The 16,091-nt window shown below is 39.5% G+C and overlaps 1 protein-coding gene and 1 pseudogene across 6 annotated transcripts in view; both read right to left on the minus strand.

Moving 5' to 3' along the window:
• The window catches only part of nfatc4 (nuclear factor of activated T cells 4), a 33,358-nt gene extending 17,812 nt beyond the window's left edge, over positions 1-15,546 (minus strand). For 2 of the 6 annotated variants that reach the window (XR_012393342.1, XM_073928386.1), the window contains exons 1-2: positions 15,484-15,540; positions 15,245-15,289 (exon numbers count right to left, since the gene is read on the minus strand). Coding sequence is in view for 1 of the 6 variants with exons in the window: in XM_685091.10 (XP_690183.6) it covers positions 3,052-3,187 (136 nt within the window). In the remaining 5 variants the exon portion in view is untranslated. Of the gene's footprint in view, positions 1-3,051; positions 3,692-6,615; positions 6,711-15,244; positions 15,290-15,483 lie in introns of those variants that run through there. The other 4 variants (XR_012393341.1, XM_685091.10, XM_073928388.1 and 1 more) reach the window with 3 other exon arrangements.
• LOC110438608 (uncharacterized) lies at positions 6,761-13,131 on the minus strand (annotated as a pseudogene).
• Positions 15,547-16,091: the final 545 nt, after the last annotated feature.

Raw genomic sequence — 16,091 nt, forward strand, 5'->3', positions numbered from 1 at the left:
CTCCTTTATCAACTTAATTTTTCAGCTTTTTACAAACTAGTATTGTTTTTTTTTTTTAACAATTCAGTGCTTTTTTAATTTTGAAGTGTTTTAATTAAAATAAAATATTTTTTCATCTTTTAAATTATTTTTATTCTCAACTTTTTTTTGTGGTAATTGCATTCATTGTTTTAATTAATGTTGCATTATTAATTTAATTCCTTTGTATGTAAAGCACTTTGAATGACCATAGTGTATGAAATGTAAGTATATATCCATTTACCAGCCACTTTATTAGCTACACCTTATTAGTACTAGGTTGGACCATCTTTTGCCTTTAGAACTGCCCAAATCCTTCATGGCATATATTCAACAAGGTATGGGAAACATTTAGCGATTTTGATCCATATTGATATGAAAGCATCACGCAGTCGCTGCAGATTTGTCAGCTGCACATTCATGATGCGAATCCCACGTTCCACCACATCCCAAAGGTGCTCTATAGGATTGAGATCTCGTGACTGTGGAGGCCATTTGAGTACAGTGAACTTATTGTCATGTTCAAAAAAACAGTCTAAGATGATTTGCGCTTTATGACATGGCGCGTTATCCTACTGGAAGTAGCCATGAGAAGATGGGTACACTGTGGTCATAAGAGGGTGGACATGGTCAGCAACAATACTCAAATAGGCTGTGGCGATGACACGATGCTCAATTACTAATGGGCCCAATATGTGTCAAAAAATATCCCCCACACCATTACACCAGCATCAGCAGCCTGAACCGTTGATACAAGGCAGGATGGATCCATGCTTTCATGTTGTTGATGCCAAATTCTGACCCTACCATCTGAATGTCGCAACAGAAATTGAGATTTTTCGGACCATTCACTGTAAACTCTAGGGATGGTTGTACGTGAAAATGCCAGCAGGTGAGCATTTTCTAAAATACTCAGACCAGTCTCTCTGGCACCAACAAACATGCCACGTTTAAAGTCACTTAAATAACCTTTCTTCCCCAATCTGATGCTCGCTTTGAACTGAAGCAGATTGTCTTGACCATGTCTCCATGCCTTTTTATTATAAAGACCATGTCTATATTGCCTTATTTCACTAAGAATGCACGGAAGTTAAATAATCATAGTATCCATATATCAACATATATTTCAATAATTTTATTAATCTTATAAAATTAATAAATACGCTTTAATTAAAATGTACAACATATATTACTTGTTTACAAAAACCTAAATTTTCCTTTCAAATAAACTTATCATTCATTCATTTTCTTGTCGGCCTAGTCCCTTTATTAATCTGGAGTCGCCACAGCGGAATGAACCGTTAACTTGTGCAGCAAGTTTTTACACAGCGGATGCCCTTCCAGCCGCAACCCATCTCTGGGAAACATCCATACACACATTCACACACTAAGGACATTTTAGCCTACCAAATTCACCTGTACCGCATGTCTTTGGACCGTAGGGAAACCAGAGCACCTGGAGGAAACCCACGCGAAGGGAGGGAGAACATGCAAACTCCACACAGAAACGCCAACTGAGCCGAGGTTCGAACCAGCGACCCAGCGACCTTCTTGCTATGAGGCGACAGCATTACCTACTGCGCCACTGCTTAGCCCTAAACTTATCATGCTGGAATCATTTACTCTATTATTGTGTTAAGCTATGGCTGCCATGGTAAATATCTGCAGGGGTAACTCAAAAGTTGCCCCATCATTCAGCAGGTTCAAATATTTACAGCTGTTAACATGATGATGTGATAAGTAAATATTAAAAATATGGCATCGCTTAAGAATATAGTAAACATCTGAAGAAAGCACTTGTGGTAAAAGGCACCGAAGTGATGTGGTGTAGACGGAAACCTGTGGTGCATCATGTTTCTACAAGTTAACGCCAGCATGAAGGGCGGAGGATGGGTGTACAGCAGAATGTGTGCCAGGAGGGGGAAATGGGCAGAGGAAAGGAGGGAATATTGGAGGGAGGTATCTAAATGCATGCTCAGTAAACAGAGATTGAGGGTTCGGGTCCAGATGGCAGCTGTTAACTCTGCTCACACGCACAGCTGATTAAAAACACATTGCGCTGTGCTCCACACTTACCCATAAAAACACGCACACTTCAGCGGATAAAACTTACAAGTTACATGGGCAGCGAGTCAGACTACATGTACATTTAAGCATTCTTTAGAGAAAAGTCATGTTGTGCTCCTTCCTAAAAGACATTCAGTCAATTAAAATATGGCCATGAGAAATGCAGATGTCTATTTTAAATTCTTATAAAATTGCTCAGAAATTCAGTAAGTTCTTACAAATTTTTTAGACATGTAATCTTTAAATTATTGTTTTTTTTTGTTCCCTATATTATAAGTTTCAATATATTTTTTAATGCACTGACCCCGTTCATAACAAACGTTTTAGTTTGATTTAATGAATAAAACACATAAAGTATTATTGTGTTAAAATGACTGAAATACGTTCCTTTTGGATACACTGGTGTTCACAACTTATGTATAATCTATATTAATTTATTTATATATATATATATATATATATATATATATATATATATATATATAGTACTTTTTATAAAAGTTAAAATATGTGATTTTTAAGATAAATGGAATGGCCTGAACACAGCCCTAAAGTTTATTAGTATGTGATTTTTTCGCCACGTGACAAATAATAGATTCAAGGATGTTGCTAATTTGCCAGATTTATGAATAATTTTAAAATGAAATTTTTGACTGCATATTTTATAGAAATAATAAGAATAATCAAACTATAAAGAAAATTGACCATTCTTTTATATTTAGTTGTTAATATATTCGATAGGTCTAAAATTATGAATGGAAATTATACATCCTAAGAGAGTTAAGATAAAGCATCCTGTTTCAAATTAATCGATTGCTTAAAAGAGAAGACAAAAGCTCCAATTTATCAGTTATTCTTCACAGGTTTAGGGACCTTAAACACTGAACCAGCATCAAAGGCACCATCCCAGAATACACATCTTTGCCACACTGACTCTCCATCTTTGAGCGGATCTCAATCTCATACCGGCAGACTCCTGGTTGCTGTGCCCGCTCTCGGTGTCCTCTGGGCCGCAGCGGCTCTGGCGCGGCGGATCCTCCTCGAACACGAGCTTAAACTCGAACTCTCCCTCCTCCCATCCAGAGCCCGGCGCGGCCCCCATCTCTCACGCCGAGAAAAGTACAACCGAGACCGGCCGCAGATAAATCACTGCCTCTCTCGCACTTCTCAGTATCTTCTCCGTGTAAAACTCCTGCGAGTCATAGAAGCTTTTCCAGAAAGTCACCGCGCACGATCCTCTTTTCTCCGTCGTGCGTCCTGCTTGTATCGCACTGCACTGTTAAAAGTTATCCTCAAATCGAAGATGCACATTTGCATGGGTCGTTGTCGTATCTGCTCATCGCTCTTGCAGTTTATCAGTTGCTCATCTCTTGATCCAAAGTTTTTCTTCCAGTAAGTTAGATTCGCTTGAGATTTCTGTGACAGTGGGTTATTAACTTCATCTCACGAACTTCCATCGTCCAAGTTGTGAAGTCCTCAAACGTTCAAGGTAAAAAAAGATCCTTTAAAACCGCATTCATACCATAACTCCTCCGCCGTCATAGAGTAAAAAAAGTTTTATCAAGTTTTTTTCGTCCTTTACCCTTAATTGCCTTCGGGCGGGTTCATCAGAACCGTTACTCTCTTTCTATTGGCTATTAGACCTGTCAATCAACAAACCCCCTCTCTCAGTTTTACAAGCCTGCTCCGCTGCAAAAAGTGTGTTGATTGGAAAGTGAGTACAACTGCATATTTTAAGATGAGGCATAACTTTATGATGCCCACAGTCCTTTTTAAAGCAGAAACACATTCTCCTCTGTCCAAAAAGAATTCCCTGGACAGGCACCAGAGAAAGCCTTGTCTGGCAGACAGGTTCTGAGAAAGACATATTTCATTCCTTTTCCACATGCTTAGCTAACTCAACATCGTGGCTATTTTTGATTCAGACAAGACACTGATGCTGAAGGACGATCCATCTGTGACGCCATAACGACAGTCGTTCTCTCTCTCTTCCCATCAGACTTTCCCCTTCTTCGTACCTCCCCTTCCTTCTCCCCAACTCTTTATCCCAGATCTCCCTCCCCTTGTAAGATCTGTTTCTCATTATCCTCTGTAGTCTGCACTCTGTCTGAGACGGGAGACGAAAAAACTTAAATAAACATGTTCTCTCTCTCTCGCCCTCTTTCTCCTGCTCCCTTACAATTCTCACAATAATTATTATCTTTTGTCTTCATTATAAAGCTTGATGGCTGGAAGTGAGCTCTGCGTGGCATAGAGCTGATTATTCATCAGTGCTGGAATTGCATTCCCATTTAATTTAGTGATAGCCATCATTCTGAAAGTCAATCGAGCATATGAAGAATATGAGACTTTAAAAATATAATAAAAAGAGTAGTTTAACCACAGGGCTTGATTGTGATGCGGCTCATTTCATTTAGTTATATAAATATCATACACACACAGCAAAATCCTCTTAAGTAAAATGTACTCAGTTTAGATCGTATTTGCTCCTTCTCTAAATTTAAGTTAAAGTTACTCAAGTTAATGAGACAAATTATTAATTAGGTGATTATTGAGCACTGATGATGAACCCCTGTTGTAAATACACAAACACAGAAGAGAAACACAAAACTACAACTGACCTCAGTCACAGCCTTAGATGAAATCAGCTGAAATATAACACATAGAATCTCTCAAAATCTCAGCAGAAGATCATTAAGCAACTCCACAAACAGCAGCTTTACTTATTACCAACCTGTTTGCTGTTAAAGAGGGACCAAAGACTCTCTAAACTGAGTAAATATTACTCAGGAGATATTGCTAGTTGCCTTTTTAAGCTGAATCAAATTAACCTTGTGAGTACATTGAACTTATGCTATGTTAAACTGACTTAAAACAGCTTTAGAAAATTAAGTTTGGAACATGATTACCTTAGTTTAATGAGTTACAATGAACTAAAAACATATGTTGTCATGACTAATTGACTATATATATGTTTTAAAGTGTGGTTATGCATGGGGTTCTCATCAGAAGAAATCTGTAACATCCAGTTTACTATTAAAAGTGCACTTCCTATATAAGACATTAAAATGTCCCAATTATATATGGGTGAAATCCTTTTAAATATCCTCAGAAATGCTTGTCCTGAAGTCCTGACAACATATGTTTTTAGGTCACTGTAACTCATGGAACTAAGTTAATCATGTTCTAACTTAATTTTAAAAGTTACGCAAGTCAGATTAACAAAATATAAGTTCAATATACTCATAAGGTTAATTTGATTCAGCTTAAAAGTTTAAGGCAAGCCGGATTTTTTACAGTGTAGAAACATGAACAATTTCATATGCTATAATAAAGGTTTCATATACTGTTTACTGACCACATTGCAACAAAAAAATTGATCTAATGACTTTTTTTTTCGAATAATAATTTTTTTTGGGGGGGGGGTTCACCTTTGTGGGATAGGAAAGTAGCAAGTATTGACTGGAATAGTGGGGAACAGCTAGAGGGGAAGGATCAGCATAGGATTGAGAGGCGGGAATCTAACTTGGGTCACTGTGAGCACCGGAGGGCATGTGTCAACACACTAACCACTAACCCACTGGTGCCGACATCAATTTTTGAAATGAAATTGATCAAAATTATATAGCAAAATTATCACCATCTCATTCTTAACTACTCATAAACTCATTAATGGTATTTAAACGTAACAGTTATGCACGTGCATCTTGTACATGTTTAGAGTGAAAAACAATGGAAAAGTGTTCTGTCTACATCAAAATAAAGAGTTTAAATACAGGGAGTTCAAGAATGAGTAGTTAAGAATGAAGTAATAATAATGTGCCCCTCCAAGTAAAGTGATGACTAGGGCCAGACAGAATCTGCTGACTTTTTTTTGCTATTTCTATGTTTTTATTTAACGTATACAATGCAAATCCATTAAGATCCACTTATTTAGTAAACAAAGCAAGTCTCTCATATAATAGATCTACTAAAAGACAGAAATATTACTTTACAAACTGTATTGTGAATAAATCATATGAACATTTTTATATTAGTCATAAATATTACTTGAATTAATTTAAAAGCTGAATACATATAAATGTGCACACATTTACACAAGTAAATAAATAGACTTGATGGGCAAAAAATCTGCGGAATTCTGAGCATGCATCATGTGGGTCTAGAGATGACTTAAAGATACAATAACAGGTTATGCGTTCATGTAGTGTTCTCGTGCAGTGTGTTGTGACTGACTAAACACCGAGTTAAACCATAGCCAATGAAGACAGAGTCGTAGCAAGTTTGATCATTTACTGTCACTCTTCTTATTAGCATTTATGGTGAAAACTGCAACAAAAATAACAAAACAATTCTCAGAAATTGAGTTTTGACAGGTATTTCCACTTACATATACATAACAAACAGACTACAGTTCTCCCTGCAGTAGGAATTACACTAGCAAACAAAGTTATTAAACGTTGTATTTTTTACAAAATAATCACTAATATAAAGTCTTCAACATGTCTAATGTGCAAAACATAAACTTACGGCATTGCCTCTATGATGAGTTTAAGCGGATGGCTTAGATTGTCCGAGAGAGCGCATGTCTGACATGGCTTCCACAAAGAGCCAGGAACACTAACAGGAAGTGACTAAACAGGAAGTATGATATAATGCAAAATAAAAGTATTCCTTTTTACACACGAAGTAGATTAATTAAATAAATTATGAATTTCACATTTTAACAAAGGAAATATGTATATAAAATATTTAAAGAAGATATTTTAAAGTGAAACTTCTTAAAGGGCAACACACTCCCCGCCTGACCTATGTAAGGTCACTATGAACTTCTGGGCCATACACTAATCTCCAGATCAGTCTTTGGGTAGAAGCAGAACGACCTCTGAAATGGGCCTTAGAAAGGTTTTTATATTCCCTTGGTCAGTTGTTGAAACCTCAACCTTTCTTACATATCCATCCTTTCCTGGGAATACAGCAGAGACTCTGGCCATGGGCCAACAGTTGCGGGCTATCTGCTTATCCCTGAGCAGAACTAGATCTCCCACTTGAAGGTTTCTGCGAGGTACTGTCCACTTCGGTCTGTGTTGCAAGCAAGGTAAGTATTCACGGCTCCAGCGTGTCCAGAACTGGTTTGCAAGCGCCTGAACTTGTCTCCATTGCTTTGTATACAGGTCCTTGTCAGAGAAATCTCCAGGGGGAGGTGGAACTCCTGTTTTCTGTGTAAGGAGCACTGAAGGTGAAGTATGAATGGTTGTTGCGGGTCTGCAGACACTGGTAAGAGTGGCCGTGCATTAATAATAGCAGTAACTTCTGCTAGTAGTGTGCAAAGAACTTCATGGGTTAAGCGAGCTTTTAGCTGCAGAAACATTGAATCTAAAATTCTTCTTGCAATGCCAATCAGGCGCTCCCATGAGCCTCCCATGTGCGAGCTGTGAGGTGGATTGAATTCCCAATTGCATCCTTGCTCGCTGAGATACCTCTGTACCATCTTGTCCATTCCAAGTTCCTTGCATGCCCCAACGAAATTAGTACCGCAATCGGAGCGGAGCTGTTTTGCAGGACCTCTTAATGCAAAGAACCGCCTGAGAGCATTTATGCAACTTGATGCATCCATAGATTCAATGACCTCGATGTGCACAGCTCTCGAGCTCATACAGCCAAACATGATTGCCCACCTTTTGCTCTCTGCCTGTCCTCCTCTGGTGCGTCTGGTAGTGACAGACCAGGGTCCAAATACATCAAGCCCCACGTATGTAAAGGGAGGGCAGATTTTGAGACGTTCAGATGGCAGGTCCGCCATGTGCTGCTCTTCAAACTTTCCACGCAGCTTGCGACAGGTTATACATTTGTGAAGTACTGAGTTTATTAGCGACTTGGCTCCTAAGATCCACAGTCCTGCTGCCCTGATTGCTCCCTCTGTCAGATGACGGCCTTGATGTATTACTTGCTCGTGATGATGTCGAATGAGCAGCAAAGATGTGTGGCTTTCTTTAGGGAGAATTATCGGGTTCTTTTCGGCAGTTGATATCTCAGAGTGCTTTAATCTTCCTCCAACACAAATGAAATTACTCTCCATGATTGGATTGAGTTTACGCAAGCGGCTGCTTTTGGATACAGGTTGATCAGCTAGCAGTGCTGACAGCTCTTTTGCAAATGCAGCTTTTTGTGTTGCTTTCAGTACAACATTCCTTGCTTGGTCCATCTCATCTGGAGTACGTGGTAAGTCACATTTGTGCCAACCCTTGCAGTTGCTGTTTTGGTTTGAGTGTTTGAAGGATTTTGCGACATGAACTAGAAGCGCTACTCCTCTTACTAAAGAGGTGAAGGTGGAGAATCTTTGAAATCTGGTAGATATAAGTCCAGCTTCCTCCAGGTAAGTAGCACATGTTTGGATTTGAGGACGAATTTCTGCATCATTCTCAGGCTCAATTAGCTCAAACATTTTACTTGATTTTGTTTTTTCTGCAGGTGGCTGTTGAAGGAAGGAGGGACCGGTGAACCAGGAAGTCTGCGCCAGGCATGATGCAGGTAAGGATCGCGACGCATGATCTGCTGGATTTTCCTCAGTACGTACATAGTGCCATTGCTCAGGTCTTGAGGACTGTCGGATGCGCTGGACTCTATTGTGAACATACACATAGAATCGCTTTGACTCATTATAAATGTAGCCAAGGACCACTTTGCTGTCTGTAAAGAACTTTATGTCATTTAATTCCAGATCTAGCTCATCCTTAATGAGATCTGCCATCTCAACTGCTAAGACAGCAGCACACAGCTCAAGCCTGGGAATCGTAGGTTCAGACAGGGGTGCTAGTTTCGCCTTGCCCATAACAAACCCTACTTCAACTTGCCCATCTTTCTGAAGCACTTTCAGGTATGCCACAGCACCTATGGCCTTGGTTGATGCATCAGAGAACACACACAATTCTGTATGCACTGCTTCAGTTAGTGAGGTTTTAGTGTATGTACGTGAGACGTGAAGCTTTTCTAGCTCTTGAAGAGAACTTCTCCAGGCCACCCATTTGATTAGTTTGACCTCCGGAAGGGATGTGTCCCAGTCTGCACTTTCAGAGGTAAGTTCTCTAAGAAGGGCTCTTCCCTGGATCGTGACAGGTGCCAGTAGACCCAGAGGGTCAAAAACACTGTTGACAGTGGAGAGAACTCCACGACGGGTGAATGGTTTGGTAGTGGTGGATGTGGAGTAGGTGAATGTGTCAGTTGAGATCTCCCATAACAGACCTAAACTCCGTTGTGTGGGAGAAGTTTCTCCACTCAGATCTAAGTCCTTAATCACTGGAGCACAATCTTCAGGAGGAAAAGCTTCCATAACAATCTGAGAGTTTGAAGCAAACTTGTGCAAACGTAGGTTTGACTCAGCTAATGAAGCCTGTGTTCGTTGGAGCAAATCGATAGCCTCAGCTTCAGATGGTACAGATACCACACCATCATCGACGTAGAAATGTCTTTCCACAAACTTTATGGTATCTTCACCATGATCTTTTGCACCTTCTCTGATGGCTCTCCGTAGTCCGTAAATTGCCACGGCAGGTGATGGACGATTGCCGAAGACGTGGACATTCATTCGATACTCAATAATTTCCTTGTTGACATCGTTGTCCTTGTACCATAGGAAACGGAGAAAGTTGCGGTGGTCATCACGCACCAAAAAACAATGAAACATTTGCTGAATATCAGCTAGGATTGCAACCCTCTCTTTCCGAAAACGTAGCAGGACACCAACAAGGGAATTATTCAGGTCAGGGCCAGTGAGGAGCACATCATTGAGAGAGACACCAGAGTAACAAGCACTAGAATCGAAAACCACTCTGATCTGATTGGGTTTTTGGGGGTGGTAGACCCCAAATGTGGGAAGATACCAGCACTCATCCTCTTCTTTTAGTGGTGGTGCTACCTCAGCATGTCCGTTGGTAAAGATCTTTTCCATGAATTCCACATACTGTTGCTGCATCTCAGGTTTTCTCTTGAGGGTTCGTTGCAGGCTTGAGAATCGATTAATAGCTTGCTCCTTGTTGTTTGGCAAGCGTTGGCGTGGTTCTCTGAATGGTAGAGGAGCTACCCAGCTGTTAGATTCATTTCTGAAGACATTTGTGTCCATAATTTTCAAGAAGGTTGTGTCCTCCACAGAAGGGGCAGGTTTATTGTCATGCTCGGTTTTGCAAAACACTGTCTGTCCAAGTGTCATCTCAGTTGCCTTTTTAAACACACTGCTCTGTTGTTTCTCTCTGACCTGCATAAAGCTTGTACAGGGTTGAAAAATTGAGTGACGACCAGTTTCCAGGACACTGGTTTTAAATGTGTTAACTGTGGGCTTGTGTACATTACCCAGGCACACCTCTCCTATTACCACCCATCCCAGGTCCAGACGTTGAGCAAAGGGGGCGTTGTTTGGTCCGTTGACCTGCTGCCTGACCTTGTGTGCTCTAATCACATCTCTTCCTAGCAGCAAAAGTATTTCTGCTTCTGGTTCTAGGTCTGGAATGTACTTGGCAATGTGTCGTAGATGAGGCTGGTGAAGAACTGCATTTGGAGTTGGAATTTCAAACCGATTGTTCATGATTTCATGACACTCAATGAGTGGTGGAAGAGATATGAGAACTCTGCCATCCAGAGACTCAATCTGGAATCCTTCTGCTTTCCTGCCAGATGTTTCTACAGTTCCAGAGCAAGTTCTAAGATTATATGTGAACGGCTCACTCTCCAAATTGAACAGCTCAAAGAATTCTGGTCTGGCTAATGAACGGTTGCTCTGGTCATCCAGAATTACATAGGCTTTTATGGCCATGTCCTTGTTACCCTTTGGGTACAGCTTTACAAGGCAGATTTTTGAACATGAGCGACCCCACTGACCAGGACCACAAACCTCCGTGCAGCTTGTATTGACAGACGTCATATCAGAATTATCCTCTCCCTCCCCGCCGTCCTCTTGTGATGGTGGAAGAGATTTGACTACTTGAGGCGACGGGCCAGGGTGCATCGCTGTATCATGATTAGTGCTGTTGCATTCAAAACATTTCACAAAAGACTTACATTCCTTGGCGTGATGAGAAATTGAGGAACAGCATTTAAAACATATTCCTTTCTCCTTAAGGAAGGCTTTTCTGTCATCAAGGAGTTTGTTTCTGAATGTTCTGCATTTTTTCAATGGGTGTGGTTTATTGTGTAATGGACAGATTTTGTTAGGGTCTTCCTTGACTGCACACACATCTGTTTTGTGAACAGAGATGGGTTTGTTGGTGTGAAAACTTTTCCCAGTGAATTTGTCTGATTTAACAGTTGTCATAGCACTGCTTTGATACATAAAGCTAGGGTCATTTCGCTTCTTCGCTTCATGACACACAAAGCTGCAAAAATAGTCAAATGGAGGAAAACGGCCATGACTTTCTTTATACCATGACCCCGAAGTCACCCATTTGTCCTGAAGCCCATACGGAAGTTTATCTACAATTGGTGCAATCCCACGTGAGGTGTCAAGGTACAATAGGCTTGTGAGATAACCATCTTCTTTAGCACCTTGGATTTCCATAAGCAAATCTCCGAGTTCACGTAATTTGATGTGGTCTTTAGCTGTGATCCGAGGAAAACTGTCCAAGCGCTGAAATAGTGACCTTTCAATGATTTCTGGTGCAGCATAGCACTCCCGTAGTCTTTCCCATGCCTTATACAATGCAAGATTGGGATTGCTGACATGCACTGAACGGATGCGCCTCACCATTTCACCAGATTCCCTCCCAAGCCATTTAGTCATGAGGTCCAGTTCCTGGGTTGCTGTGAGGTTAACTTCACGAGCTGCACTTGTGAATGAAGAACACCATGATCGATAATTCTCAGGCTTATCGTCAAATTGGTACAGTCCTGAACAAACAAGATCACGTCGTGCTAAATACTGCGCCAAAGGCTCTGCCTGGGGTGGCGTGCTAGTTTGAGGAATGCACTGAGGAATATATGGCTTCGCATGTATGTTCATAGAGGGGTTTGTCCTGTCAACTTCAGATTTTATAATACCCGTGGATGGACTAGACAGGTTTGCAGCAGGTAAGTGTACAAAATCAGCATCCTGATACTTTGGCTTGTCATTAATAGATTGTTTATGTGGAGGGTCTTTTAATGGAGGACTCCATGTTATGAAGCTGTTGTCAGCATGAGATGCTGGAGCGTTAGGCAAGGCTGAAAAGCTTGCAGAGGGTAAATGACTTGTAAGGTTTAATTGAGAATTTACATATTCACTTGTGCGTTCAATTTTTACTTTCTCTTCGGATTCTTCTTTTTCAGCTGCAGCATGCATTTCTATTTCAGCATCTTCCAGTACTTGTGCCTCAACAGCAGCTACATCAGCTTCTCGTTGTAGTGTTAACACTTCCAGTTCAGTGTCTAATTTTACTGTTTCTAGCTGATTTTGCGCTTCTCTTGTGGCCTTTTCTATCTTCAGTTTAGCCTCTTGGCTAGCGTATGATGCTCTGACTTTAGCAGCTTCGGCTCTGGCCCGAGCACGGGTTACACTCTCTGATGAAGCAGATGACTTGCCACTTCTAGCACTGCGCACAGACGACTTGCTGCTTGCGGACATCTTGACCACTTTCACATCAAAGCTGCCTTTTCACTGTAGTGTTCTCGTGCAGTGTGTTGTGACTGACTAAACACCGAGTTAAACCATAGCCAATGAAGACAGAGTCGTAGCAAGTTTGATCATTTACTGTCACTCTTCTTATTAGCATTTATGGTGAAAACTGCAACAAAAATAACAAAACAATTCTCAGAAATTGAGTTTTGACAGGTATTTCCACTTACATATACATAACATAAACAGACTACAGTTCTCCCTGCAGTAGGAATTACACTAGCAAACAAAGTTATTAAACGTTGTATTTTTTACAAAATAATCACTAATATAAAGTCTTCAACATGTCTAATGTGCAAAACATAAACTTACGGCATTGCCTCTATGATGAGTTTAAGCGGATGGCTTAGATTGTCCGAGAGAGCGCATGTCTGACATGGCTTCCACAAAGAGCCAGGAACACTAACAGGAAGTGACTAAACAGGAAGTATGATATAATGCAAAATAAAAGTATTCCTTTTTACACACGAAGTAGATTAATTAAATAAATTATGAATTTCACATTTTAACAAAGGAAATATGTATATAAAATATTTAAAGAAGATATTTTAAAGTGAAACTTCTTAAAGGGCAACACAGTTCATGTTGGTTACATTTAGCTTAAACTAAAGTGTTAAGCAGTGTATTAGCAAGATATTAAGATTATTCACACTTGAACTCATGTTGTAGTTAAAGTTTGTTCGTCATTATAACATGCCTTAACACTAAAAGGCTGTATAATATTGGAAAAACGTGACATTGTCGTATTTTTTTTCTCTGCGATATATATTCCAATATAAAGACGACTTAAATTGCTCTATTTGCTAAGTCGTTACTTTAAATTGATTGGAATGATTTTGTAGGGGAGTGAAATATAAATATATGTTTAATGTAATTTATTATATAAATACAATAAACAAAGAATAGCCGTAAATAAACAGAATGAAACACAATGGAGCAAATATTACAGTGTAATAAATACATACTTTATGGCCTAGATCTCAAACTGGATTCCTGGAGGGCCGCAGCTCTGTACAGTTTCAATCCAACCCTAATCAAACACAGCTGATCCAACTCAACTCATCAAGACTACTAGAGACTATTAAGCAGGTGTGAGTTGGAGGTGGTTGGAGCTAAACAATGCAGAGCTGCGGCTCTCTAGGAATTGAGTTTGAAACCAGTGCTTCACGGTTTTATGAGGTGAGTCTAACAGTATTTGGGTACAGAAAAGCAATATTCAAATGCAAAATAACACTGCATGGTCTTCATCAATTTAATAATTGAATAAAATTAATCTTTAATAAATGTATGCGCAACTAAAATGCTCACATAGTCACAGGCCGTAAAACAAGTGCAGATTATTAACTTTCACTCTATTATGCTTCAGTTCTGAATTGTCTCCACAAATCTCATGTGTTTTTACTTCTGTTTTCTGGTCAACTATTCAACTCAACGTTGCATATCCTGTGATGTGACTATTACGGATGTACACATTGCGAAATCCTCAAATGATATATTGTGCAGCCCTACTTAACACATCATTAATAAAGAAACATTTAATTTACATACTTCATTATTGTTCATGTAGTGTTATTGAAAAGTGTTACATTTATATTTATAGGAGAATGTTGCCATCCTGTGGACAACAAAAACAGCTACTGTAGTATGTTTAGTTCCCACACAGCCTCCAACCACGTCATGATGACATATATGCAAATTTGAGTAACTGTACACATCATGCATATTAATGATCGTGCTGCTGGCTTTGGTGCTCCACTGAACCCGGTCATGAGAGATTGGAGAAGCTTATGTTACTCATGGGAAACAGGTCACTGAGTAATGACCCAGAGGTCAGAAATAAGGAAGTGTATTTTCTCGCTAGGTTTTCCTCTCCCCCTCTCTCTTATTCACAGAAAGTTTCTCATATATAATAGTAGCTTCCAAAAAGAGGCATTTTTAGGAACGTCATCTTTGATAATGAGATGACTCATGCAGTGAGTGTTTGTAATTCCAATTCCCTATTCACTGACTACTACTATTAAAAAGGGTCCCAAAAGGTTTGTTTTCCAGTAATGCATAAAATAATCATTTTGGGTTCCCCAAAGATATTTTCAGTGAACAATTCTGTACACTAAAATAGTCTATAATCTAAATAATTATTTTTATATAAAGAAACTTTTGAGGAATTTATAAAGGGTCACGAAACAGAAAAACACATTTTTAAATGTTGACAGTGATATATGTGCCCCACATTGCTAAAAACACTATTAAGACATGTATTCCACTAAAAAGTGAAAATTGTTTGTATTAGTGTTACTTTCAGCAAAGTCGTTCTTCTGGTTTAAAAAGAAATTTTGAAGCAACTTCACGGCCATGAGATTATTGTGTAAATTTCAGCATGAAGATTAGCTGTCTGTACTGGACGGTACAAAGTGATATCATTGAGTTTTCAGCGTATCTGTTCAACATCTGTTTTGAACCAATCAGCGTGCTCTATTGTGAACAACATGTGCATGATATAGCTTTAAAGTCGCTTCTTACCTGTTACAGTGTTCAGAGAGACGCCACGTTAAGTTGCCAACCGTACTTCAAACAAGTAGAAGAGGAAGAATTGTTAGAACACATGGGTCGTCAGTGTTGCGTTTATAAATGTGCCTCAATGAAGGTTGTGTTTCCATTTTCCCATGATTAGAGCACAGCTTGTGTGTGGACTCACATGTGTGGATTATAGTGGTCTGCTAACACGCAACAAAAATATGTTTGTAAGGAACATTTTTTACCCGAGAGCTTTTCAAATCTGGAAATGGTGAAATCCGGATTTGCCGCTCATCTCCTATTAAAAAAAAAAAAGAGGCAGAAACAGTTTCATGATGATTGTCCGGTCTCTACAGATTTGGTAGGTGTGCGATCAGTGTTCTTTGTTTATGTTTATTCAGATGGCAAAGTTAATTAGTATCATCAGCAGTACTCTTTCAGTTTTTAAAGACATACCTTAGTCAAAATTATTTAGTTACTAAGTTGACAGTACATTAGTATCACTACAATATTATGGACTAAAATATCCTCCACTTTCACAAAGCTCTCAGATCCACTGTCAATGCTGCTCTCCGAATTACTGTCTATAGCTTAGTTTATACTTCTGCGTCAAGTGATCGGCGTGACCTACAGCGCATGCAATGCACGTAGCCATGGATTTATACATGTTACGCGTTGTTTGTGTTGCTCTGCAAAGACACTTCCTAAACGCTAGCTGGCAGTGGGTGTTTATGTTCCTCTGTGTCCAGTTTCTTTACTGGTGTTTTGTTTATTCTTAATGCTACATTAATGTACAAGTGGCTTAAACTCTCTTATTTTGAGGCAGGAATTGGCAGGTGTGCAACAACTTTAA

Source organism: Danio rerio, chromosome 2 (genome assembly GCF_049306965.1).
Source record: "Danio rerio strain Tuebingen ecotype United States chromosome 2, GRCz12tu, whole genome shotgun sequence".
Lineage (NCBI taxonomy): Eukaryota > Metazoa > Chordata > Actinopteri > Cypriniformes > Danionidae > Danio > Danio rerio.